At 44.5% G+C, this 27,071-nt stretch overlaps 1 protein-coding gene and 1 long non-coding RNA gene across 17 annotated transcripts in view; one reads left to right on the forward strand and one right to left on the reverse strand.

Annotated features, from left to right (window-relative positions):
- The window catches only part of ZNF532 (zinc finger protein 532), a 34,333-nt gene extending 14,219 nt beyond the window's left edge, over positions 1–20,114 (forward strand). For 14 of the 16 annotated variants that reach the window (XM_061478858.1, XM_061478859.1, XM_061478866.1 and 11 more), the window contains 7 exons: positions 3,105–3,286; positions 6,078–6,254; positions 10,162–10,324; positions 13,385–13,663; positions 16,051–16,163; positions 16,832–16,979; positions 17,854–20,114. In XM_061478858.1, the coding sequence (XP_061334842.1) occupies positions 3,105–3,286; positions 6,078–6,254; positions 10,162–10,324; positions 13,385–13,663; positions 16,051–16,163; positions 16,832–16,979; positions 17,854–18,348 (1,557 nt within the window). In that variant the 3' untranslated portion in view covers positions 18,349–20,114. The remainder of the gene's footprint in view (positions 1–3,104; positions 3,287–6,077; positions 6,255–10,161; positions 10,325–13,384; positions 13,664–16,050; positions 16,164–16,831; positions 16,980–17,853) is intronic. The other 2 variants (XM_061478856.1, XM_061478869.1) reach the window with 2 other exon arrangements.
- LOC133282695 (uncharacterized) lies at positions 5–27,003 on the reverse strand. Its single transcript, XR_009747695.1, has 3 exons — positions 26,483–27,003; positions 25,420–25,522; positions 5–95 (listed from the first exon to the last, which is right to left on the reverse strand). It is a non-coding gene; the product is annotated as an uncharacterized LOC133282695 (long non-coding RNA).
- Between the last annotated feature and the right edge of the window lie 68 nt (positions 27,004–27,071).

Raw genomic sequence — 27,071 nt, forward strand, 5'->3', positions numbered from 1 at the left:
TTGATAGCTCTGGTGGAATGCCCAGCGTAGGAACTGTTGAACTGCTCCCATTTCTGTTTTCCTTCCTTGGAAAACACTTCCTTGGCACTGGCTTTCTGTTAATGGGGAGGAAGATGGGGAAGGTAGATGAGATTGATATTTTGACTTAGGAAGAATAAAGACAAACATTTGGGCTTTGCAAATGAATACTTGGGGGAAAGTTGTTACTTGCAGCTTCCTATTCCTTTAGTGCCCCCTCATTGCTCTTGAAATGGAAATTGCAGCCTGGTTTATGCTTTCAATGAGCCTAAGCAGTAAGTAGCTGTTACTTCTTGTTCTTAAACTCCTGCTGTGAGGGTAGAGTGTTTCTTTTAAAATAGAGCCCTAGCAATTAAAAGATGTTCCCTATAAAGTTGTTCCCTTTCTGTCATATTTTACTTCCATGAATATTCCCGTTAAAGGGAACGGGAGCACCTAGTGACAGGTTCCCTGGCTGAATGAAACCTTCATCTACTTACTGGCATTAAAAAAGGAGCAAATCTGGGCTCATTAGTGTTGATGTTGGTTTCATTTACAGCTCTTAGGTGTGTAGCTCCCGTGGAACCTGCACAGCTCATTTCCCTTCATGCTCATGGCTCTTGTGCATCTTTCTTTTCCACCTCCACCATGTTTTCTTCTAATCCTTTTATTTCTCTGAGACCCTGACTTCTAATGCAGGCAGGTGATGATTTCACAAACTCTGATTTGGTTTGGGGCGGGTTGCAGTGAGAGCTGGAAGTTAAGGCCATCTTAAGCCCAAAACACAATGGTAAGCAACCTGCTGCCTTTCCCAGTAGACGCTTCTTGTTCTACTGCAGCCAGCTGGAATGAAACATTTTAGTGTATCAACGTACACTAAACAATTGCTATTTGCCTTAACAAATAGCAGTTGTTGTCAGTCTGAGTCTGGTGTTCCAGGTGAATCATGCAGGCTGCTTGTTCCAAAATCAGTCTGCTATGCTGACGGGCAGTTCTGGTTTGCTGTTTTCTTACCTAATCAAGCAATACTGCAGGTTCTCCAGCATTCTATTGCTGCTTATTAATACATAAATGTCAGAAGGTAGGTTTTAGGAGTGGCACTGAAGGCAAGTAAATGTGACCAGCATGTTTTAAGCAGAGTTACGGTTAGATTTTGCCCTGAAGCCTGAGCTGGAGACAGAGTTTACATCCCAAGCCCTCTGGGAGGGCACCAGTCGGTGCCCACAGCTGAGTGGTCAGTTGAGGACACATATTTGGCATTTCAAAGTGAATATAAATGTGTGTCTGAACAGTTTCAGCCTTCCTGTGCCACAGAGGCTCTAGTGAGGGTGACAGTTGAAAAGCCCTGCAGAGAGTCAGTTAGGCAAAGCCTTCCCCAGGGGTAGTAAATGTATCTGTGCTATCTGCTGGCTGGCAGCAGTGCTTACGTTGAACCTGACTGTGAGTAACGGTAGCTTGTCTTTACTTAACTTCCTCAGGACATTGGGATGGAGACTGTGTTCGCAAAGTAAATGTTCCGAGTGAACCACGTGGAAACACACTTCTTGCCCCTGTGTGCCTGACCACAACATGCTCTATGTTAACATTTCTACTTCAAATTAGTCCTCCTAAAAAAAGACTCCGAGTATTTGCATGCAGCCTCAAACAAAAAGCGTTCAGATTATGTGATTTTGGAAAAGAATAAGAATGGAGTGGACAGATGAACAAAACCAAGCAGTAATACTGTAAAACTGCTAAAGCAATTGAGATCTAGACTTCAATATTAAAGAGTGTTCTGCTGGGGCGGGGGGGGGGGGGGAAATCCTTTTGTGCAATAAAGACTATGAAGGCTTTTTCCTTCCATCCTTGGAGTTAGCGTCTCCTCTTGATTAAATGGGAATGGGTTAGTTTTTACTGGCAGAGTTGCGAATCCTGGTAAGTCAGACTCCTGTGAAAGCCATTAGTAACACTGCTGTTTCTTCTGCAGTGATAGATTCTGCTATTACATGATCTGGATCTTCGTGGGTTTTAAGAGGAATTTAAATGAGAGTCACCCGAGTTGGAAGAAGGGGGGACTGTTGTTCAGTAAGAAACTGTTCTGCCATAGGAAAGGGGTTTTTTCTTGGTTGTTGCTTTCAGGGTTTCTTCCTGCCTAGGTTAGTAAATCATCTCTGATGCAGCTCTGGAGATCTTGTTCTGTTCTCTATTCCTGCATGACACAATCTCATGTTAAATAACACCTGTATCCTGGAGGAGTCTTGGGTTTGTTTAAATGTTCTTAAGTCACTAGTGTGAGTCATAAGTCCCAGGTCATAAATAATATTATTAGAGCCTTACAAAGTAAAATCTTCTGAAGTTGAGTTAAAGTCTTATTCTGCAAAGACCTTTTTGTACTTGGAGAGCAGGACTGTTTCTGTTGGTCAGTGAAGAGCTTCCGTAAGCAAAGCACAGCTCCCGATTTTAGGGATGTATTCCTGTAAATGAAACATTTTCTGGAATACTTTTACAGGTTTGGGCCTTTGTGCCCTCCAGTGATGGAGAGAACTTCGTGTTTCATCCCCAAAGCACCCAGAGAATGTCAGTGTTTGTGACTGGGCAGATAGATGGTCAGCTTGTAGCAGAAGGTTTTCCTCATGCCCAGGGCAGATGTTGTATTCCAGCCCGTGGAATACATTTTGCAATCAGCTGTGTGCTTTCTGCCTGGTAATAGTCCATTTTATTGGCATGACAGCTGTTAGCATAAGAATTCCTCAGGAGCAGTGTATATGGTGGTTTGGTTTTTACTTTGTGGTGCGCTGAATTACAGCCAGAAGGTTTGATGCTGGAGTTGTACTTGGGCCCTTTGCACTATAAGTATTTAAACCAACATGCACCTCCCATGGTCAGTGGTACCTGGAGGAGCTTTGTGGTGCCAGAACGGCCCAGGATGCCAATGTGTCAGGTTGCCAGTGTCTGCCAGCTCTGTCCCTCCAAGCGTGTCAGGAGGGCCTGTATTTAGCACTTGCCTTTGGTCCACATCCCAGGCATAACATTTAACCTTTTATTTGCTGTATTACAGTGTGTGACACAAGACGTTCTGTGTAGCTGAACCAAACCTTTTGTTTCATCTATTTTGGTTTATCGTTTAGAAGACATGCAATATCTGCCAGATGCTGCTTCCTAACCAGTGCAGTTTTGCATCACACCAGAGAATTCATCAGCATAAATCTCCATACACGTGTCCTGAATGTGGAGCAATCTGCAGATCTGTCCACTTCCAGACTCATGTCACTAAGAACTGCCTGCATTATACCCGAAGAGTTGGTTTTCGGTCAGTATAATGATTCCTTTTGTTGTCAATTTATGTGTAATTTCTGCTTCTAAAAGTGATTTTCCATTTTCATAAGCACTGTTTGTAGAATACAGCTTCATGGGTTTGAGGTTGTCACGGCAACAATGCTATTAGCCCTACAGAGCTTGGAATAAATGCCACATTAGGATCCTGCTTGGTTTGGGGCATCCACTTTTGTATGTTATTAAATCAGAATATTAGCTAATCTCGCCCATCACCACATGTCAGATTCAGGGCTGCACAGCAGAGAATTCAGATGTATTCTCCTAATTTCAGGTCCTTAAAAAGAGCTTTTGAATTTTCTGGAAGACATTGAATTTTAGATTGTCCTCTCTGGTAGAACAGTAGTTTTCAGTCCTGAGAGCCAGAAGTTACTGTTGAGATGCTGATGGGTGTACTGCATCTCTCTGGTTGCAGTCTTTCCTATGGGAAGTCGAGATTCCTCAGCTTCACATTGCTTGAAAATGACCTTTCTCATTCAAGCAGCCTGGCCTTCTGGTTCTTCTTTGTTACTCTCCTCTTTCCCTGTTACTTGTATGTTTGTCACCGAGAAAGGGGCTCAGAGGCATTTCATGGGAATGTTAAGTTTGGAAAGGCTTGAAAGCCTGGTTTATCTTACGAGTTCTCCTCGCACTGCATGACAGCACTCCTGAAACCTTCCCACCTCAGCCTGTCTGATGGAGAAGGGTGATTTACAGTCAGCTTCTTCCCTGGAAGGTGCCACAAGTTCCTTTGCTGGGGTGGCTGTGAAGTCTTCCACGGAGGGGAGGGAGCACATTGACTACACAGGCCCAGCATTGACAGGCTGCTTTCAGCTTGAATCCGTGGCCTGACCCAGCTCCCAGCTCTTTGTATTTCTTTGGGTTCTCCTTTTCTCCCAAGCTGTAGTCTGTCTTGTCCTCATTGCTTACATCTGCCTCCTCCACACATTCCCTGCTAGTCGGTGTCTCTTCGTACATAGAATCACCTTCGGGACTCCTGGCCTGTGCCAGCAACACCAGAAGACTCAGAAATCCTTCACTGTGAATTGAAAGCGGTGTTACTCAACTTGTCAAGATGTGCCATACACATCTCATGTCACACCACGTCAGAATTTCTCTCTGTGGTGAGACTAACCCCAGAACACCAAGGCAAAGCAAAGCGGTAGCTGGGAAGGTTAATGTCTTCATTCTTGGGCTCCTCAGCATCTCCTTATCCTCATGAAGCATTCACCTGTGGAACAGCATAATCTGTCTTGCCTTTCCACAGGACCTCTGAAGGAGTCCAGTCTGATTTCAGCCATTCAGTTGTCTGAACTCAATCAGCCAAAACTTTCAACCTTAAGTTTAATTGCATCCTTCCAAGGTGGAAACAAGGAAGCTGTTACAGCAGGCCTGGAAAGGAAGGCTTGGTCCTTCAGAGCTGTTGGAATACACAGTGGTGGATGCTGAGGATCGTTTATTGTGCCACATCACGAGAGAATAAAGCCCAGACAGGATGGGATGGGGAGGTGGGAAAGGCAACCCAGCTCTCTTGAGGTGACAGCATAGGGATAGGTCTGTTGAGGATCTTGTACCACGAAAATGTTCATCTCTCTATAAGTAGGGAAGATCTTAAGAAAGAAAAGGACCATTTACTTGAGGAATGCATTGGTGAGCAGAGACTAGATAGATAGGAACTTGTCAATAGCATTAAGCATGTAAATGAAGTGCTCAGAGAAGAAAGGATAACGTTCACAACATTCAAAGGTGACATATAAAGGAAAATGGGGTTCTTGAATGCAGTGTACATCTACTTCCTGCTTTCTTGCCATCCTCAGGGCATTAAAACAGTGCCAACAAACAATGGGAGGTTTATATGACAACTATACACAGGATATGACCGCCACCACGATAGATGCCCAAATTAAAATGTTGGGAGGGTAGAGACCTATGTTTAAGCTGTAAAACGCTTCCTGCACAATCTGGTCACTAGGAAGTGGGTTCATTTGGGGGGTTGTTTTGTCACGGCTGTTGCAGCATGTTCCAGGGCTTGGTAGCGTTTAGCACTGATGCGTGGCACTACCAGGGGCTGCTGGGTTTATGTACTAACATTAACTCCATTTTCTAACCATTTTGTTTTAGAATAGCTGCGGGAAGGTCACAAATTCTCACCACAGCAGAAGTATGTGTTTGAAAACTGTTTCCAGAGCTCCAGTCTGAGAGAACTGATCTGACTGTAGACACTGCGTTTAGTTGTCCTGAGTTGAAATTACTCCTTGTTTTGCTTTTCAATCCAAGCTCTGATTTGATTACATGTACAGAGAATCATTACCAATGTCTTCATTAAATCTAAAGGAGGGAGGTGGTGAAACTGTTTCCTAACTGGTGTTCCCTGTTGGTGGTAGCTCCTGAATCTCTGGGGTGTACCTCTCACAATCCTCTGCATGTCACAATGCCTTCTGTAAAATCCCTTTCCAGGTGTGCAGAGGATCTAAGCATTCTTTCCACAATCAGTAAGACTGTTCCTCTGTCTGTCTGTTTTGTCGTAATGCCAGAACCCACGTTCTGACTTCGTATCTCTTGGATTTTCAAATTGAATTGGGGAACTTTCTATTTCCTTACTTTGTGCTATGAAATCTCTGTTCATGTTGATTCTGACTGGCTTGTTTAAATTGACGGAATAACGTAGATTGATGCAGTTGTGTATGTATGTTTATCTCTGGCACTTGCTTGCAAATCAGTGTTGATTCCATTTCGTTCAGTACTGCTTTGGGCTAGGCTGAACTGACTCTTCTCCGCTCTCTTTGCAGCTGCCTGCATTGCAATGTTGTATACTCTGATGTGGCGGCACTCAAGTCTCATATTCAAGGTTGTCACTGTGAAGTCTTTTACAAGTGTCCTATCTGTCCCATGGCATTTAAATCTGCTCCCAGCACACACTCCCATGCCTACACACAACACCCCGGTATCAAGATAGGCGAACCAAAGTAAGCAAAATTAATCTTCTACTGCACTTGCCTGCGTTTTAATACCTGTGAAATTGCATTCTGTTGTGTGCCTGTAACCCTGAAGTCACGTGCTTATAACCAGCAGTTTGTTGTGTGGGGTCTGTGTAACGATTTCAGGGGGGTGCAGCTGATTTGGTGAGGGTTAAATTTCCACGGACATAGCAGTGGCAGTTCTTGAAGCAGTGGTTTTCACAACAGCTGGTTGGAAAGGCGGGGGGAAAGCGATGTTACTTGTTTTCTGTTGCATGCTCACAGATAGATAGACACCCGAGGGAAGTGGGAAAACTGGTCCTGTCAGTGCCATCAGTCATGTGTGGGCTTGTGCTGATTTGGAAGTGGCAGCTGTGGTCCCTGGGCTGGCCTCGGGTGATGCTCGTGGGCTGTTCCTGTGGCCAGGCAGCTGTTCGCTGCTCCAGTGGTGGTTTCCCTGCAGGGTCTGTTCTCCTCTTCCTGTCCACTCCATTTTGTTTCAGGAAAGCTGTCGGGTTTGGGAGTGGTGAGCTTGCTTTTTGCTTCCCTGAGGCAGTCATGTCTCAAGCAGAGCAGCTCCAGTGTGTTACAAAGGGAAGGGTGCCAGCTTTAAGCCTTCTCCAGCCTCGCCTCTCAAATCACAGCAGATGCATTCATAGAGCTGTTTATAGAAGCTTTTTTCCAATAGGTAATCTCATTTTCCTGGATTAAAGCAGAACCGATTCCACTTCGTAGCTGGGAAAGTTGTGCTTAAACAGGGCGGTTACTGAAATGTTAGCACAGGGCACAGTTTGGAACTCAGCTTCAGGGTCTTTGTTTTAAAGCTGCTGAACATTCAAGGCAGGTGCTGATGCACATGAAAGCTGGGCTTCACACCTCAGCCTGATGCCTTCTCCTTGCAGACCTTGTTCTTCTGTCTCCTTTCTCCTTTGTTGGTACAAGTGCAGTACTGAGAGTAAATATTCAAGTACTTAACTGCATGTTGTGTCTCCAGAGGGCACAGCACACCGGTGCATTTAGCAACTTGCAGACTCCCCAAGGCAGCTGAGAGAAACAGGCACCGTGTAACATAATAATTACATTTCAGAAGGATTTGGTACATCATAACAGGAGATTTATTCTCTAGCCTGTTTAAACCTCCATGAAAGCAAAATTGCAACAAGCTTCCTGTGCCTGCTATCAAATAGAGACATTTCCCCGGGCCAGATGATACCTTGTTTTGATTCGGGATGGTCCCTTCAGTGAGAGCCTTTGAAATCCCAATTTCAAAAACTTCGGATTCCCATGACTTTCATTGGAGAAAGGCAAAACTCGAGATCACTGTTTGGGTAAGATACTTCCCATATGGAAAGGGTGGAAAAGAGGCCCGACTCTTTCCTCACAGGGCAATCCTCACTTGGATTGGCCTTGGATCTGCTGAGCTGTTTCTCAGCAGCTACTACTGTAGTGTAATATATCATAGAATCATAGTTGTGCTCCTCTTAAGTGGTGTTTTCTTCAAATTAGCCAGTTTTAATCAAGATGCTGCCTTAACTGCAGGTGACTGGTAGGATTTTCCCAGTCTTCCCAGTGTTGGAGTTCTTTTCTTCCTTTTCACAGTCATGTCTAGGATGTACAGTGTTGCCACCAACACCCAAGGTGCTCTGTGATGAGGTCCCTTGATCTTCATTGAAGAAGGGTGCAGAAGCCTTCTGTGTTTGGCAGTGGGGTGCTTTTGGGCTGTCATTGAGCGTATCAGGGGTCTGACCTTGAACTTGAGCTCACACTTCACCTGCAGGCAGAGGTGATTGGCTCTGCATGGCCATGGATCTGGGGAATGATCATTCCTTCTGTCCCATGAGCAGGCAGAGGCCAGACTGGCCCTGGGGCACCCATCACTGGTTCCCACTTTGTTGTTCCCAGGAAGGGGCCTCCCTGGGAAATGGCTCCGTGCCCCCGGCATTTACTGGAACTGTGCAATTTCCAATCACATTACAAATGGTTGTTTCAGAAGAGAGAGAGTCAGCTCCGTGGTGGATGAGAAATGAAGTTTATGTGCAGTGATTCTCAGAGGGATGAAATTAGATTAATTTAATCCAGGGAAATGATAGCTGTCTGGTCCGTCAGCTTTGCGAAGCTTTTTCCTGCAGCGTACTTCGGAGGCTACATGTGGCTTAGGGGAAATCAAGGCTGGTGTGTGGCTTTCTCCTTCAGTCAGCAGTGTGACTGCATAGGAGTGGCACCAAGATATTTCTCTTTGGGGATATTGGAAAAACTCTCATTTGTCAAGCCAGGTTATGGATATGTACTCTGCTGTTGGCGCAAAGTATAGTATCCCTCGTTTTCTAGAGAAGAAGCTGCAGGAAGGACAAATAGCATACTGCGGTGCAGGAGCTTTTGAAAGCGAAGCATCTTTTGTATGATGTCAAAGTGTGTTCCTGTGAGCCAGGATCTGTAGTTATTCTAGGGTAATAAGGGAGTTTGATACCTGGTTTTTGAAGTGAGAAGTGCATGTCTCAAGCCTGTTGGGTGTGTGCTGTGGGACAGGCACTGCAGTGTGACTGCACTTAACTGGCCACCCTGCTCCAGTGCCCTGTTGAATAGAGGCTGTAGATACATCCTGGCTGAGCATAACCTTTGAGCTCTGGGCAGGCTCAGGAGGACCTTTTTGATGTGTGCAGATACCATACCATGAAGAGGGAGGCAGGCTCCTCTCTGTGGTGCCCAGAGACAGGACAAGAGGGCAGCAGGCACAAATTGAAACACATGAAATTCCACCTGAACGCAAGAAACTTTTTCACTGTGAAGGTAGTCAGACACTGGAACAGGGGATGTGGAATATCAGCCTGTGGAGACATTCAAGACCTGGGCAGCCTTTTGGGGCAGACTCTGCTTCAAGCTCTTGTCATGCAGTAGTTGTTGCAGCATTGAGAGCAGAGGATTCTGTTACTGGTTTCCCTGGTTTTTGCCTGTTGGACAGACACTGATGTTTACAGGATTTTGTGAGACAGAATTTTGACTGCCATACTCATTTTCAGCGACTGTGCTCTTAGTTTCCAGTATCTCCCTGGTTCTTTGTTAAGTATATCTAGTTTGAAAGCACTTTTGAAGTGATATTAATGGCTGCATTGCTTCACACACAGTACTAACGTGCGAGTAGCTTCTGTTATAGTTTTAATTACAACTTTGCTATCAGAATGGGACATTTAGATGTCTGATGTCAGAAGTCACGTACGCACTGAGAGAGGAAGTTGTGGTTTTGGTGGTGTCTCTGCATTGCTTCCATAGACAGATTCTTAAAGGCTTGTAATTACAAAACAGGGAAATACCAGCCTGCGAAGTTTCAGCTCCAGAGCATGAACAGAGTCCAGGCTTGGCATTCAGGAAGTTCACGGCCACATACATTGCCAAAACCACATTTAACTTGAAGTCTGTTACCAGTTATGGGGCTCTGAGCAACCTGGGCTAGTAGGTGTCCCTGCCTGTGGCAGGGGGTTGGAACTAGATGAGCTTTAAGGCCCCTTCCAACCCAAACCGCTCTGATGCTGTGATTGTGATTGTATTAGTCACTCCCTTCAAAACCCATTGCCTTTGCAACCTGAAAAGAATATATTGTCCTTCAATTATAATGTGAGTTCAGCAACTAAAGACATTCAGCTTCCAGAGTATCCTAAGCAGATGTTATGTATGTAACTGCACATGCTGTTGTTTTCTGGCTTTTTGCTTGCACTTTATAATGATTTTTTTTTCCCCTTATTGATCCATATTTTGAATTTGGAAGATGTTTTGACTTAGTTTAATCTTAACCTTCTTCAGGCAGTGTGAAATGATTGCTTAAACATGTCAGAGCTTACCTCTGCTGAGAAACAAGTTAACATCATGCTTCTTGCAAAGAGATCATCATGACTGACACTGTTTATTGTACTTCTGTTTTTAGAATAATATATAAATGCTCTATGTGTGACACTGTGTTTACTCTACAACCTTTGCTCTATCGCCACTTTGATCAGCACATTGAAAACCAGAAGGTGTCTGTTTTCAAGTGTCCAGACTGTTCTCTTCTGTATGCACAGAAACAGCTTATGATGGATCACATCAAGGTGTGTAGGCATCTTCTCTTGTTTCCTTCAAAGATACCATTTGTCATGCAATATATGCTGTGAGAAAATGCTGTAAAAAGGCACAGAGTAACAGGCAGACTGCTGAAAGAGAGAGGTGGCGTTAATTCCAAGAGTCATCTGGGGATATTGTTCTCCAGTATTGAAATGTTATATTTCACATGCTCTTCAGTGTATCTGGGGTGTAATCACTAATTCAGGTTTTCTTATGAATGTCGATTTGGGTGTACCGGGAATATCTCAGTGCATTGCACTGAGCAGGTCATTTTATCAAAGTAATAACAGAGTGAAGTAGATTGATCCTAGTAGTACTGAGCCTTATTTGCAGTATTCTCAGTAGGATTCCAGTTGTTAGTACGTGATATAATCCAACCTCTGATGTTCAGAATTCACTGGTAGAAACCAGTCGGTTTCTTGCAGAGATGCAGAGGTTATCTGTGTGTGTCTTTACATACAAATGTGAACACATGCAAGCTTTGGGATTTTCTCCTAAATGCCCTTAGCACTGAAGGAGATTCACTGTCACCCTTTGCACATGAGGTTTCCATATCACAGTCCCCTGGCTGTACTCTGCTAGCTGTGCATCTGAATACTCTGTGTTGCCTTGGTTTAGGTAGACTAAACCTGTCAGCAATGCTTATGCCTTATCAACAGCTGGTAAGAGTTGAAGTTATTTACACCATTGCAGAGTATTATAATCCAGATAGGTAGCACTTAGTTCTCTGGCAGTGACAGATAAGACTTAGTCAAATTTGTATACGGGAAAGTGGAAAACCAGGCCTTTTTCTTGCCTGCTAAAACCAGCATTTTGCATTTTAGTCTCAACTGTGGCACTTGTATCCTCAGACATCTCTGAAGTTGTGCTGGAAACAAGATCACAAGTCTTGGAAAATTGCTGGTCCTTAACTTGAGGAGCTTCTTTGCTTCTGAACTAGTTCGTATTTACTGTAAGAGTCAGCTTATGTCTATGCCAGGGATCTCAAATGGTCCTCATATTTGGCAATGCAAAGTCCTATTTTCTTGTATTGCTTCTGGTTTTAACTAACTAGGCAAATTCTCTGTATCGCAGTGCATGTCTCATTTATGTAATTAGCTTTCCTTGACTCAGGCGTTAGTGAAAAGGTATTACTGTATCTGTACCCACCTGTGTCTTTAAGACCGGAAAACAACTACTGAGGACATGAAGCTATTCCTACAGAAATGAGGGTTGTTCAGCATCTCTCACTATGAAGTTATTCTCCGTTCCTTAGGATTTGGGCACTATTTAACTTTTGGCTTTAGTGTTCCATGCCAGTATTTGTACTTCAAACACAGTGGGGTTTTAGCATTGTCACTGTAAATGATTCAGACATTTCTAAGAAGTAAATGAGAGGATTGAAACATAGACATGCACTAACAGTATTCCTGCTGTTATTCAGAATGGTTGGATGTGTGTGTAGCATGGACAGCAGCAGCAGAGTTAAGGGGGGATGAAATGACCAGTAACAGGGACTAGATAAGAACACAAAAGGGCTCAGGAGAGGAGGAGTGCCAGAGCTCAGCCTGGTATGGCTAGACATAAAGCATCAGGGCAGAGAAGACCAGGCTGAAGGCAGAACAGAAAGGGACAGCAAGCAGCCCAGGAGGAGGAAGATAACCTGGAGTAATTCCTGTATATGTGTTTTTTGTTTGCAACATCTCCTTTTCTAGTAAGAGCTTGCTACAGAAACCTTGTAAGAGCCAGTGAGTGAATGGCTGGGCTGGAGGTGAAGCCCTCCCAGCTCTGCCGGTGGTATGTGCTGTGGTCACTGTGACTCTGTGTTGTGCTTTGATACTTCTGTTTATTTGCAAGTAAGAAATTGAATTCCAGCTATTGCGTGTAAAAGACACTTGGGAAGCTGAGCACTAACACTTCACATGCTGGCAAGCTGAGCCTGGGGGGGAATCTCAGTTGGCTGGAAGTATAGGGAACTTCCTCCTCCCTGCCCTGTGCTACTTGCTTCTTGCCTGGTGCAGTGGGATACTAAAGGCAGCCTCTTCCTCTACTACACAGCTTCACTTTGTTCTCAGAGCCACGCACTTGGCCCTGTGTGCTTTACTTTTTAATAACATTTTAGGTCTTTAAATTACTGCCTTTTCTTCTGTTTAGCAACTGTTAAATAGAAGAACACATTCCTCAGATCAGGTTGATATTTGCTAGAGAGCTAGTGGGTAGTCCCAGGAGCCACAGGATTTACAGAACGTGATACTGAAGAATAGAGCTGGAGTATCAGATTTGTATTCTTACATTCTCAGAACCAAGAATGTATTGAATGGTTTTTTTGTTTCTGAGGTTACCTGTGGGGAAAATAATTAGGTTTGGGATGGCGTCTTACTCCTGGTTTACTTAACATGAAAATGAAAAAGCCTAGAAGGAAGCCAGTGAGAAAGGATCACTGTGTCAGAGCTGCAGGGTGCTCCTCAGACACCACTTAGTTGTGCCCTGGCCTTGGGGACCACCTTTGGTTCTAAGGACCCTGAGTTAGGGTACTTAACAACCTGAGTATGGAGTAAGACCAGGCTCACCTCAGCATCAGCATAAAATAATAATACATCCTGAATGACAGAGTTGTTTGATCTTTGCCTTTTCTTGTCCTATTTACCAATGCGCCCAGTCAAAATGTGACAGTAAAACCTTTCCTTCTCGGAAATCTCTAGTCATGTAGTTTGAAATGAGGATGCTCAATTAATGTTAGGTAAGTAAAGCGAGAAATTAAACTTAGCATAAAGTACTTGTTCAGCCCTTTTTTCCTCCTTATTAAGCAGCAATTTAAACTTAACCTACAAAGTCTCTTTTGTGTCTGTGTGAAAACATCTAGGCACGGAGAAAACTTCTCTTTAGCTACAGGTGCTGTCTGTTAGTGCTGGCTAATTTCTCTTTATGCCAAGCCTCTTAGTCATGTTTCTTTAAGTTATGATCTGACAGTAGTATGGCAAAGAAGTAAATGACCTTTGGTTCAGAGCTGTCAATACAACTGTTACATCTATGTTAGTTTTGTACTCTTCTTTTCTCTTTCATTTCAGTCTATGCATGGAACTTTGAAAAGTGTGGAGGGGCCACCAAATCTGGGGATAAACCTGCCTCTCAGCACTAAACCCACAACCCAGAACTCCGCCAGCCACAACAAAGAGGACACAAAATCTCTCAATGGCACAGAGAAGCTGGAGAAGAAATCTCCTTCTCCCATGAAGAAAGCAGAGCCTAAAAAGGTGGCAAATCCTGGCTGGACATGTTGGGAGTGTGACAGGCTCTTCACTCAGAGGGATGTGTACATCTCTCACATGAGGAAAGAACATGGGAAGGTAAATGAGGAATATTCTAGTACAAAGAAGTGAATTGAACCTGAAATATGAAGTGGGTTTGCAAATAACCCTTTAAGTTCCATTGTTGTTCTCTGATCTTGGATCTACTTCATCTTCCTCTCTTTGGCCGCTTAGTTTTTGTCATTTTCTAACAGTTCTCTGTTTCTTCGTGTAGTCGGAATGCTAACTCATCGCTGCCTTTACCAGCAGCATACTTAGATGCAGATCAGATGCACTTCACTTTGATGTAGTTCTTCCACCCAAACCCACACAACCTCCCTGTGAAACTGTCCCTTCAGAGTGAGCTGGGGAATGACATCCAGCCTGATCACATCCGCAGCAAAGTGCAGAAGACGTGTAGAATAAGCTTAGTAACACGCTGATAATGCTTGCTAAATATTAGTTCTAAGTATGTATCTTTCTAGCTGTGATGTTTAATAAGAATGTGAAGTGCTATGTCAAGAGCAGCACTTATGAAATAGCGGATGGGTAACTGTGGCCCTCAAACACTGGCCCAAAGGCCTGTTTCATTGCTTACATTTAGGTGCTATTTTCTATCCCTATTCAAGCAGTTTCCCAGACAGGACAGGAGTCAGTATGTATATATATATTAAATCGAGTAGAAATACCACTCCAGGTCTCTCAGAAATGGGTGATAAAGGCAGTTTCTGCGTTCCTTCCAGACCTCTCAACAGTTGTTAGCTTTCAGAGTTGCTATATTCAAACCCTAAACTTTTATGCATTTTATTGTAAAAAGACTAGAAATGAGTATAAGATAACCAAGAATGTCACATGGGTCTAACAAAGAATGGGATGAATCCATAGGCTGGTTTTCCTAAGGATGATGGCTGCGCTTAAATGCTCTAAACCCAGCTCTGAAGGATGTGCTACAAACTTCATTCAAGCAGTGCAAGAGCTATTCACAAAGCCCATTCTCATGCAATGTATTTGAAGATAATGACCTTCAAAGCTCTAATTGTTGCTCTTGCAGGACCAGAGCACCCTCCTTAGCACCTTCCACAGCTTATTGGGAAATGTCTGCACACACAGACAGACAGATTGACCTTTCCTTATGCTCTTCCTGAGCTGCTGAATGCAATCCAGCTGCAGGGTAGGAGGATTTGTAGCCCTCTTAGTGTGTCTCTGCCTGATCATATAAGTGCTGTTTAAAATAACAAGCAAAAAGCTATTAGCCAGACAAAAGGTGGCTCCAACAAGTCTGTACAACTCCTGGCTTGATCTGTGCTCAGCCAGGTAGGCAGATGCTGAGCTTCCCAGGATTTGTAACTAATGCATCCAAAATCCTAGTTGGGTTTATCCAGAATTTTCCAACGGTTTTAGAGCAAGTGTGGTGGTGTGGATGGTTTCCCCAGTGCTCTCAGAAGCGTTGGCTCCTATGAGCACCGGGAATAAGCACAGTGCAGAATGTACTCATTCATGCAGTGACATCATTGGGTATGCACTGTGTGTACACACTGTCAGGTTCTCACCTTTAACAGTTTAAGAGCAAAATATGTTGGTTTCCTTTTCTTTTAATTGGCCTTCAAACAAGAAAAGGAAGTCAAGACTGTTCAGTCCTGCACCTCTAACAGCATTGTGTTGACTAGCCCCAGTCATATTACCATATCATGCTTCCTAATGGGCTGCCTCACATTTGCATCCACGACCTTTCAGAACAGCTTTGCTTTCCTTCCCCACGCTCCACGTGATAGCAAAAGATCCCCCATCTCCCTGAAGCACCTCTTTCTCCTTTAGCCATACAGACATCACTTCTTCCTGCACACAGATTTCCATCAGTAAATAGTAATCCTCAAGGATGGCACCACCTCTGCAGGGCTCCACTGGAGCTGCTCCTCAGCAGTGCAGCCACCGTATAAAACTCATAGAATTCCACAAACACGTCCCCCACACTGGCATTGGATCGTTCCTCTCATTTCCTCATGGATTTTCTGAGCCCTGTTAGTGTGTCAGTGTCTGTGATGTTTTGCTTTGGTCCTTATTCTGTGCTCTTCACCCCTCCTTGGTGCTGGGGAGGGACAGGTTACTTCTCAGAGAAAGCAAAGCTCTCAGTATACTGCCTTTACTGATCCAAAAATTATCCACTATCTCCCTTGTGGCTTTTGTGGAAGAAGTTCTCTTCATCCCCAGTCTGTGGCACTGGTTTACAACTGGTGATAGGTGTGTGTGTAACTCATACTGGCCACACTGCTTTGAAATGGGTCCAGGTCCTCTGACTTCTGCAGCATTGCTGTAGGAGTGGTGTCACTTGCAGGTATGCTACCAACGCTGGTGAGAGCGGTGTTTCTTCCCTGTCAGCAAAGGGTTTGACACATGCACTGCTTTTACTGAGTGTTTTTAAGTAATGTTTTTCTCTTCTTTTTCTAAAGCAAATGAAGAAACATCCATGTCGACAGTGTGATAAATCTTTCAGTTCATCCCACAGTTTGTGCCGGCACAATCGGATCAAGCACAAAGGCATCAGGAAGGTTTACACCTGCTCGTAAGTTCCACTTCCATTTATGTAGAAACAGAGTAGAAACCAACAAGAAACCCTGTTAGTGTCATTTAGTTCTTGGTTCTGTAAAAATACATTGTCCCATTCATTCAAATGAAGGTGGGTATTTAGATACACAGCTCAAACTATTGAGGCTCTCCTGCCTGCATAAAGCATAGCAGGCTGCTGAGAAGGCAGGTACCTGAAGTCAGCTGCCTCTCAGGGGCTTTGGCAAGCAAACCTAAAGCTTTCCTGAGACAAGCCACCATACAGACTTCCTGTTTCTCTCTTCATTCGTAGCTTGGTATGTGTTTGCATGCTGTGGACTGAGTTTGGAATTCTGAGAAGGAAGCTGCAGCAGCTGTCTGTGGCTGAAATCATAGTGCCTCCTCTGTGGTAGCATGGTCTGTGCTGTCTAACAAAACACCCAGTGGTGTGGGAACATGAGCCTGTCATGCACAGCACAGCATTCCAACAGCCTGGCTGCTGCTCTTGGTTGCTGATGCAGCTGGTGCATCAGGTTGTTTCTATAGCTTGTACTATATGTTTTGCTTCCATGAGCTGGCAAGCCTGGCCACTGTTTGTCCCGGTGTATGAGAAGCAGCAAGGGTGTGGGTTTCGCTACCCTCTGAGCAGAAGAAAGCTCATTGTGGTTCTCTGTGGTATTTCCGTAGGCACTGCCCAGATTCAAGGCGTACTTTTACCAAGCGGTTGATGTTGGAAAAGCATATTCAGTTAATGCATGGCATTAAAGACCCCGACGTGAAAGAAATGACTGAATCGACAAACGCGGAAGAAAGGGAAGTAAAGGAAGACGCGAAGGTAATCACTTGGAAGGTTCATTCAGGAACTGAGAGGGGATTTTTTGACAATGCCCTTAATATCATGCTTTGACTTCTGGTCTGGCAGTTGGACCAGATGATCTTCGTAGGTCCCTTTTAGCCGAACTATTCTATTCTGCTTTTCTGTTGATGGTGAGTGTTAGGAGGAAAGCAAAATTGGCAGCATTGTCCAAAGACTTGTTATGCACAGAGATTAACAACATTTTCAAGTGCTTTGGGCTCTGAACGATACAGGATTTCACCTGTGATGACATGTGCGAAGCTGACAGCAGAGACACAAACACATTTGGATTTTAAAGTGTATTATTACTCTTTACATGACTGTCTGTCAGCCCAACATATTGTCATACTCAGTTTAAGTGCTGAAAATACAGCAGCTGTCTACATTGCCTCCATAAACACCATGGAGCATACCTGAGCTACCTAGGATGCAGGGGATTCTTGAGGAATATTTGTGACAGAATAACAAAGAGAATCTAAAACATGATCCACCTAACTAGTTTAAAACATTGTGCATGTTGATTCATGCTTTGGCAATATGTCAGTCTGGTTACTGACTATCAGGAGATCATCTGCCAAGTCAAATTCAGGCATGAAGGTAATGCTGGTAAGTTCCCAGACTGATACTCTACGTTCTGCATACAGCTGAGCTCTCAGTGGTATGTGTGCTTGGGTGCACTTACGCTGGCAAACACTAATTCAAGTTCATAGAGAGCATTAGATACTGTGGTGCTGTTACATGCAATTTTTTCCCCTATCACAGGAAAGTTTTTTAAGTTTTTCAGTCACAAATAGTGATGAAAAGAGCCATGTATTTATACACTTACATGATGCACCTTCTGTGGCTTTTATAGGTTCCTAGTCCAAAGCGTAAACTGGAAGAACCTGTACTGGAGTTCAGGCCTCCACGAGGTGCAATCACTCAGCCACTGAAGAAGCTAAAGATCAATGTCTTTAAAGTTCACAAGTGTGCTGTTTGTGGCTTTACAACAGAAAATCTTCTCCAGTTCCATGAACATATTCCTCAGCATAAATCTGATGGCTCCTCATACCAGTGCAGGGAATGCGGACTCTGCTACACATCCCACGTATCCCTTTCCAGACATCTCTTCATTGTACATAAGCTGAAGGAGCCTCAACCAGTATCAAAACAGAATGGCTCTGGGGAGGATAACCAGCAAGAGAACAAAGCCAACCATGAGGATGAGTCATCTGACAGCACAGCGTCGGACAGAAAGTGCAAAGTGTGTGCAAAGACTTTTGAAACTGAAGCGGCCTTAAACACTCACATGAGAACACATGGCATGGCCTTCATCAAGTCAAAAAGAATGAGCTCAGCTGAGAAGTGACCAGAGGACTTGGGATGCAGAAATCTCTCTCCACATTGGAATACTAAGGACATTTTTGCTACAGAAAGCTCAAGATATAATGGTGTTCACAGGACTGTTCAGGCTGTTGCAATATATTCTTCATAGAAGTGTCCCCTTCACCTCATTGTCTATACCCTCAAAACCATCGAAGCAGTATTTGAGTTGAAAAGAGTTTGTATATATTTAAACTAATAACTTTTATACTCTTTGTTATGTGTTTGTATCGTATCTAGTGGCAAATCTGGGTTTTCCCGTTTTGTTTCTGTTCCTTTTTTTCTAGTAAGTTCCTTTTCAAACAGAGTTCTGAACGTTGGGGCAGTTCCTTCACTTCTCATAAGGTGTTTCTTGTTCGGATGCTTCTGAAGGCAGGTTCAGCTGACGGAAGTGAATTAGAAGGCTGTTCCTAGAGGGGAAGCAGGCTAAGGGAAGCTTTACATTCGAAGAACTTGTGCTTCTACATGTCTAAGGAAGCTTTTAACTTTCTTTTAGATATACATAAAAAGACAAAACCAAGATAAAGGAGCATTGCACGTGTGAGCTGCAGTGCTGGGGTTGAGTGGCAACACCAGAAGAGGTGCAGACCCCTATACTTTTGAAAAGTATAATTGCACAACTTTCTGTATCATGAAGTGATTTTTTTAGGCCATCAGGTGCTTGTGATCAAAGCTCCCATTCTTCCAAAAGGGCTGGGCTGCTCTGGAGTTAACAAATAAGATGTGGTTAGAGGAATAGGTTTCTAACGATGATATTTTTTGTCATGTAATTTATTCAGCACTCTGTAGGAGTGAGTACGCAGCATTATGTATGTTCCTGTATTTCTGGTATTGAAAGAAACTAGTTAACCCTTGCTACAGGGGTTGCCACTGCCCAGCTCTGCTCATGCCAAACGTTCTGGTGCTCAGTGTGTGGAAAACCACAAGCATCAGGACGCTGACACGCAGCCTGTGTAAGTGCACCGGCCCAGGCAGCTGGTTCAGCCCTTTCCGACACGTGCTGGTGTCCCTGGCTGTGCTTTCACCACCTACAACAAGGTACCGTGCTGTCCCTTTCATATAGAGTCTCTGTGAGAGTTATATTTTTGGTTTGGTTTTGCATTTTATACCTTGTATGTATCCCTAAAAAAGCAATTTTGTACTTTTTTTTAAAACAACTGGTGTATATATAGATAGCTGCATGATAGCCAGTAGTAACTGTTTGGTTCCTTAAAGTCTTGCTGCTGTCGGATGTTACTATACACTATGTCCATTACGACTGTATTAAACACATTTCATATGTAAATAAATGTGGAGCATTTTGCCCCCCAAAATTTGTGAGATTCTGTTATTTATCATGAAATTTGAACCGTTTTAATAATGGAAGTGTTTGAAAAAACTATGGATCCTTCTAAGCCACCTCTGTGAAACTCCTTCAACACTCTGGAGACTGTGTATCAGATACGTTAGTTCTGCTTTCTCTCCTCATACCCATTCTTAATTTGGTCCGTTGGTAAATGCTTGTTACCCCCTTTAGAGTACTCCATGTGAGTGGTTATGAGGTACTTCTCCATCCTGAAACACACAGCCAGCGCCGCAGGATCTCAGCGTGTAATGTGCACTGGCCATCACTGCCCTCTCCATTGAGTGTATACCTCCTGAACACTTGTTTGTTGATGTGCACTGTCAACTGTACAACAAATGAGTTCTCACTATGCAGAATGGTGTTTTGTATACAGTGAACAGATAATAAAAGTTAAATTTTCACAGCCATTACTAATACTTTGGTTTCTTTTCCCTTTTCACTGGGTAGCACCTGCGAGGGATGCTGTGAACAGGAACTGATGTCACTGTTGGTGCTGCCAAGAGGCAAACCACTAAGTTACTGGCAGGGCATATGAGAGCTGCTGAGCAGGATGTGGAATGGCTCTGTGCTGGTAACCCACTCCCTATCTCAGACATGCAGTGCAGTGGGTGTGCAGACACTCTGCTGACAAGCGTGTAAGGGCTGTGGTGCTGTGGGTGCCAGGCACTGCCCTGGGGTGGGTGCACGGTTCACCCTGGAGCAGCGGGGCTCCCGTTATCCCCAGGGCTGTGCATGTAGCATGGAGACAAGTCCATGGCTGTAGTACTTGTGGGGCAAAACCCACACATAGTACTTAGGGCAGTTTTGCTGCATCTTCATGGGGGCAGGCCCTTATTACCAGTGGGGAAGGAACAGAAAATGACATCATGGGAGTTTACAGTGCCTGGAGAGGCAGCATGGTGCCAGCCCTTCACACTGTGAATGGGGCCAAACTCAGACACTTTCCAAAGGATTCAATTTGCGAGCAACAAAAACGCCCTTGAGAAAGGCTGAGACACCAGCTGGAAGGAACAATGAGCCAGGGGAAGTGGGACACCGGTCAGGCAGAGCTGCCTCATTCCCTGCAATCAACCCCATAGGAAGCAAAAGCATTCTGCTCAGGGAAAAGCAAACCCACAGCAGGCCCTGGGGCATTCAGAGCCACAGAGCCCAGCTTCAAACTCAGCATGTTCAAGTGAATGAATACACTTGTGTTGTCCACATACATCCCCTCTAAGGCCTGCACTGTGTATCTGCCTCCTTTGTTGATGGGTATTGGCCATGATGCACATATGCACTGCCCACCCTGCACAGGGGTACCCTCTAGGTCCTGGTCTGGCCTTGCTCAGGGAGGTTCTGAGCCTTGCCCTGGCCAGCAGCCTTCTTGCAGAGGAAGTAGAGCAGAAGTTGCATCTGGCTGACCACAGCTGCTGTACTTCAGGACTTGTCTGTGTTTTTAGTCTGGAGGGCATTTACAGATGCACAACTTGACCTACTGAAGGCCCAGATCTCAGTTCTTAACCTCTGCGTATCTGTGGGGAGTTGAGGCCTATTTAGTTTTAAAAGGGTTTTTATATAACTCTGACCTTTTCATGCTGTTAATATTACCTTTCTCAGTACACTCAGCACACACACGCAGCTGCCAGGCCAATAATGGGACACAGAAGAACCTATTTTGCTTTAAAACCTTTCTCAAATATTAGGGCAGTTCAGAAATCAACTCTCAGTATTTGAATTTCAGATTATTACTAAAAGGTTATGTGTCTAAGCTCCCCAAAGGAGCAAGGGTAGGAATGGAGGGAAAAGAGAAAGAAGTACAGAACATGGCAAACACAGAGGGCACAAGCATAGTCAACCTACATCCCTGGGCTCCACTTACAACCTGGGTTATGTAGCCAGAGGTGGATGGAGTAGGAGCAGGAAAGAAGGAGCACTTCTTCCACTGCTATGGGCTGTTTTGAAGAGACCTGGTAGAACAAGTCATTGGAAATGACCCAGGTCCATCTGGAAAATGAACAGAAGGCACTACAGTTTTCTTCTCTGACCCCCAGGTTCCTACTTTGAAGGAAAACTGTATTTGAAGCAGTAATGTGACTATTAGAATTGTATCCTTCACAGCTCTGGTCCCTAATGTGATTTGGCAGAAGCCTTTATGCAGTTCATTTGTTTCATATTCTCAAATTCTACTCTTGTGTATTTTGTGGTTCTAATCCAATGGTGGGAAGATGGATGCACTGCTTGATAAGTGTTGCTGTCTCTGATCCTGGCCACCACTCAGCTCCATTGCCACAGCTCTGTGTGCCAGATTAATATTGAAGTACAACAATATTTCCTACTTGAAGTGACTGTCCCTTTCCCAGTTAAAATGCAGAGCAGCCCCTGATGGATGCATTCAAGTTGCAAGTGGAGGAGCTACTGTCTCAAAATAGCCCTTGGTCATCACATTTCCATACTGTTGCTGTTAGCAAAATGAGCAGAGCCCTTTATAAGCACAGAAACATCTCCATCACGCAGCACCAGCATTGCTCTGGATGCTTTACACTCGCTGAGGTGTTGCCCACACATGATGTGCTTCACTCATGTAATGTCAAGCACTTTCCAAATCTCAGGAAGGTCAAGGCACAAGCATCAGATAGCAGATTCTACGGCCAGAGGCCAAATTTGTCTCCACTGAACTCAGGGACAAGGGACCAGATTGTCTTGTGTGATGCTATGACCAAGGCCTTCAAGGCCCTTCACACATATAAATACTTCATAGGCAGTGTTTTACCCTCAGTTCTTCAGAGCAGATGAAAGAGATAAACAGGTATCATTACCGGCCAATTACTGATGCTACACTGCTCATCTTCCCAGGTAATACAGTTACAGCAGAGAGAAGAGCTCATGGAAAAGTCATCATAGTTCAAGACACTGAGGTGACCAGAAAACAAGAGCTGCACATAAACTCTGGGAACTAAATCAGAACTGTTCAGGAATTAAAGTGCATTGGGAAGGCAGTGGAGCGACACGACCTTTCCCTCATCACTAAATCACCAGCAGCCTCTGAGTTTTCCAGCACTGTACAGCTGTGGCTCCCAGAACAGCCATGCCTCAATCTGGAAGCAGACAGAGGTTTCCAAGGTGTTCCCGGTCTCCTGTATCACCTTCAGCCCTGTCTAACCTGAGCTGAGGGAGCTTGGGTTTGTGAGAGCTCCCAGACCCTTCCAGAAGCAGTTGCACTTAGGCTAGGATGTTTTCTAAAGATGTTAGATTCTGCTGTGCTGAAAGGGAACCGCTCACAGGCCAAGAGGGCAGAGGCAGATCTCTTGATTTAACCACAGATCAGGTCTGTCTCCTTGCTTCCCTACAGAGGTACCCTGGGGGAGATGACAGCAAACACTTCACAGCACCAGGTCCCTGTTACAAAGATATCAGCACATCAATGCCAAAAGCACCCAAGAAACATTAACCTTTATTGGTAATGCTTACTACAACCCCTGAGACTGTTTTCCTGCTTCACAGGAGATTCATCAGGTATTAATATCATATTGTGATGAATAAAGAAGTGATGCTCTGAGCCAACGCTCCAGTACATGACTGGTGTTTCACACAGTGGGGCTCCTCAGGGTTCCTCCTCGTGTCACACACAGCAGCAGGGACTCTCTGGAGCTGGATCTGCGTGAGGGCTTTGGGCACATGTGGTTGTGTCTCACCATGAGCTGCAGCCTCAGGGATGGGGCAGAGGCAGCTCCAGGCTGGCTGGAGGTACAGGCAGAGCCTGATTCACAGGACAGGACAGGACAGGACAGGACAGGACAGGACAGGACAGGACAGGGAAAGGAAAGGAAAGGAAAGGAAAAGAAAGGAAAGGAAAGGAAAGGAAAGGAAAGGAAAGGAAAGGAAAGGAAAGGAAAGGAAAGGAAAGGAAAGGAAAGGAAAGGAAAGGAAAGGAAAGGAAAGGAAAGGAAAGGAAAATTCTCAAAGGCTGTTTACAAAAGAATCCTTGCTGAGGTCTTTTAGATTCTAAAACTCTCACTATCCAGCTAACATCTACCCTTAAAGCAAAGAAAGGAGTTTCATTGAGCTAAAGGGCAGAGAAATCTGAATGTGATACAAACCCAACAGAAGACACAATGGCAAAATAAAAATGCCTGGGGGAAGCATGCATGGAAAACAAAAGATAAACCAGAGCCTTCCCAAGCCCCAGGGGAAGGTCTGTACTTGGACTTTCTGTGATTGAAAGGTGAAGCCAGAGGGACCCATTACAACCCCAAACATAAAGTTCTCCATTTCTCCAGTGACAGGACACAGAGTCCTGCGTGTTGGGAGCCCAGTTTTAAGGAGCCTTAATGAGATTTCAAAGGCAAGACATGTAGTTTTGCCTGAGACCACTGGGTGTGTGGGCTAACAGAAGCAGCTGAAATTCCGAAATGACTTTGAAGAGCAAAGGTGTGTGCCTGGGGCCATATTCCACTGAAGTATTTTTCACACACAGAACAAAGCCCTTCAGCCCATCAGTGGATATCGTGTGTGTGAAAATGAATGAGATTGACGTGCTGGAGATAATGAAGCCACATGTAAACCACACAAGAAGGAGGAAAGAGGGGCCCAGGGCTCCGTGTTGGTGCTGCAGGAGAGCTGTCTTTGTCGGAACACGATTTCATGTGGAATGAGGGAACTGAGGCAGGGGTACATTCCCTCAGCTTTGTGGCTCAGAAAATGGTGTAATGATGCTTTCCACTTACTTGCACTCAGATGCAACCACTCACACAGGCAGCTTAGTGCTCCAAGTATTAGAATAATCCAGAGAGTGGTATTGGTGTAAGTGGCATCCCGTTGCTTTTGGACACCACTCTGTATTACCGGCTGCCCTAACAGCCTGTTGAGCAACAGGAATGGGCAGCAGAAGAGTTCCAAATGTATTTGAAAAGAAGAGTGCTCACTGAGGAAATGGGTTACTGCATTTCTTCTGTGCTTTACCCACAGTGGCTGCAAATGGACTCCAATGGCTTTCCTTATTAACCTACATTGTTCAGCTCAGGTGCAAGGTGCTGGTTATTTGCCCATGACCAATCTCTTTGAAAACACAGAGCCATCATTCAAATATTATCCTCAGAGGTAGCACTAAGGCCTGGCTGTTTGCAAAGGTCTGGCAAATCAGCCAGAATGTCAAGAGCTACATTTTTCTGTGTACTAAAAAATGAGCATCATTTTCTAGGTGCGGAGCTCCAACAGATCTGCTGGACAAATATTGAAGACAAACATTCACAGGAGCAGAAGATTTCGAAACACATGTAACCTTTAATAACCAAAATCATGAGATGAGGAAAGAACAAAGCCACCAGCAGAAGTGGGGATGATTCCCAGCACCTTACTAATGTGTTTCCCTTGTTTCATCACGAACAGTGGGTGAGTAAAGTGTTTTCTGAGCTTTGGAACTGAAATCAATGGCAAACTGATACTAGGGCCCCAGAGTGAAGTGTGGGTTTGTGCCTTGGACAAAAGGATGTCACATCTCTGTGACTTCCTAAACACAGAGAGACTGCACACAGCTCTATTTGTGGGAGGATGTAGAAGCACAGTCACATCCTAAGTCCTCCTGTGCCCTTTGCATCAGTGAAACCCTGCAACAGCCTCAAAAGTCTCATGATTAATTCTAGGTTGCAGCAGCCACAAGAGAGCACAGCAAGTCATCAACCAGCCCACATGCTTCCGGCCACACCTTCTTGCACTGGTCTGGTCCATATTTCATACCTGAGTAGCAGCCCTGGAGGATTGCACAGTGTGGTTCAGTTAGAGAGCTGGGTCACAATCACACACTGCAGCACTGCACTGGGCAGTTGTTGAACCAGGAAATCTGAAATAGTTCATGGAGAAGATATTGGTAAGAACCCAAAGTACCTCAAACATGACAGCCAGTATGAAATAACCTTGCAAACATGTTATAAACTTGCTTAGAAGAACTGGATAATAGAAAAGGGTCAAATATTTACTGGTAAATGTCAACATTTAATTCCATGCAAAGTAATATTTAAATCTATTCTACTTTAGTACGAATTTGGCTGTGGTACACGGTATTGTGGAACAAAAGCTGTTTTGTTGTGGGGTTTTTCTTATATTAAGGCCTATATGATATTCTACACTAAAATAATGAATTATTTTAACAGCTAAAGTGAAATGTACATCTATAACCACAAGAAATAACATAAAGATGGCATTCCAGTGGCAAAGTCATTTTAAGCAAGCTTTTGATTGTCAGGCTGGTTAGAACTGCCTATGAGTTGCACATCTGAACTCAGTTCTGTTACACCTTGGTACGAGTCAGTGGTGTATCCAACAAGATGTTGAGGTTTACTCTGGTGCAAGTGAGAATTTGGCCTCTTTTGCTCCAAAGGCACAATTTTCTGGGCAATCAGCTGCTGTCGGAGGAGCAAATGAACAAACGAAGACCTGAGTGACTCTTGCAGTAACAAGTCCCACGTTTGTGTTACGGGCAGGAGGTAACCAACAGCTAAACTGAACTGTGACCTCTATCATTCCTTTTCTCTGTCTTACACGGACACATCTGCAAACTCTGCCGGACTCGTATGTCATAGATGTGCATGACAATCAACACACGGCTCCAGATCCCGTGGTTCAGTCACCCACAGGATGTGATGTGAAAGTCTCCCTCACACTGAATGTGCTTCCTGGTCACCACTTTTAATCTTTAAAGGAGAAACCCTCTGTTTAAAGACCAAAACCATGTCCAAGCACCCTGGATGAAAAAGTTGCTCCAGGGGAACAGCAGAAAAGCTGTCACTGGACAAGCACCTACCAAACATTCCTGTGGCAGATCCCACTCCTGAAGAACAGGCAACTTTGTTCCAGAGCTTTTTCATCCCAATCTTCATTACACAAAGAGAATTCAGCCACCTCCGAGTTTGCTCTGATGTATTTTCCTTCCGGCTTAGTAACTGCTTGTGAATCCTACATCTGCTCCAACGGGGATAATGGCAAATTGTGTCACGTACTTTGACCACCAGCAGGAAGAGTCTGGCTCTTTATTTATTCAGGTATTGATATACATTAGCAAGATCCCCTGGAGCTCTCTTCTCTCCAGGATGAGCAGCCCCAGCTCTCAGGCTCTCCTGTGCCCTAAGGCCAGTTCTAGCACTGTTGGGCACTCTTTCCGGGCTGTTTGCTAACAGAAAGCCTGGAGCAAACACTTTTCCACCCTCCTTCAGGCAAACTTTTTGGTCCCATTTATCTCAGTCGCATTTCCCGCGCTCTTTGCTCTCCCTTGGTCGTATCCACTCTCCGGGAACTCCTTCTGGACTCGGTGAAAACCCAGCCCAGTTCATCTCATTCCCAGGAGATCCACAGCCCTGGGCCGTGACCTGTCCCTCTTTCGCTGCAGGTCGGTT

The sequence above is a fragment of the Pezoporus flaviventris genome, unplaced genomic scaffold, assembly GCF_033815535.1.
Source record: "Pezoporus flaviventris isolate CSIRO_AGI_PZ_B2104156 unplaced genomic scaffold, CSIRO_AGI_Pfla_v1 ptg000132l, whole genome shotgun sequence".
Taxonomy (NCBI): Eukaryota; Metazoa; Chordata; class Aves; order Psittaciformes; family Psittacidae; genus Pezoporus; species Pezoporus flaviventris.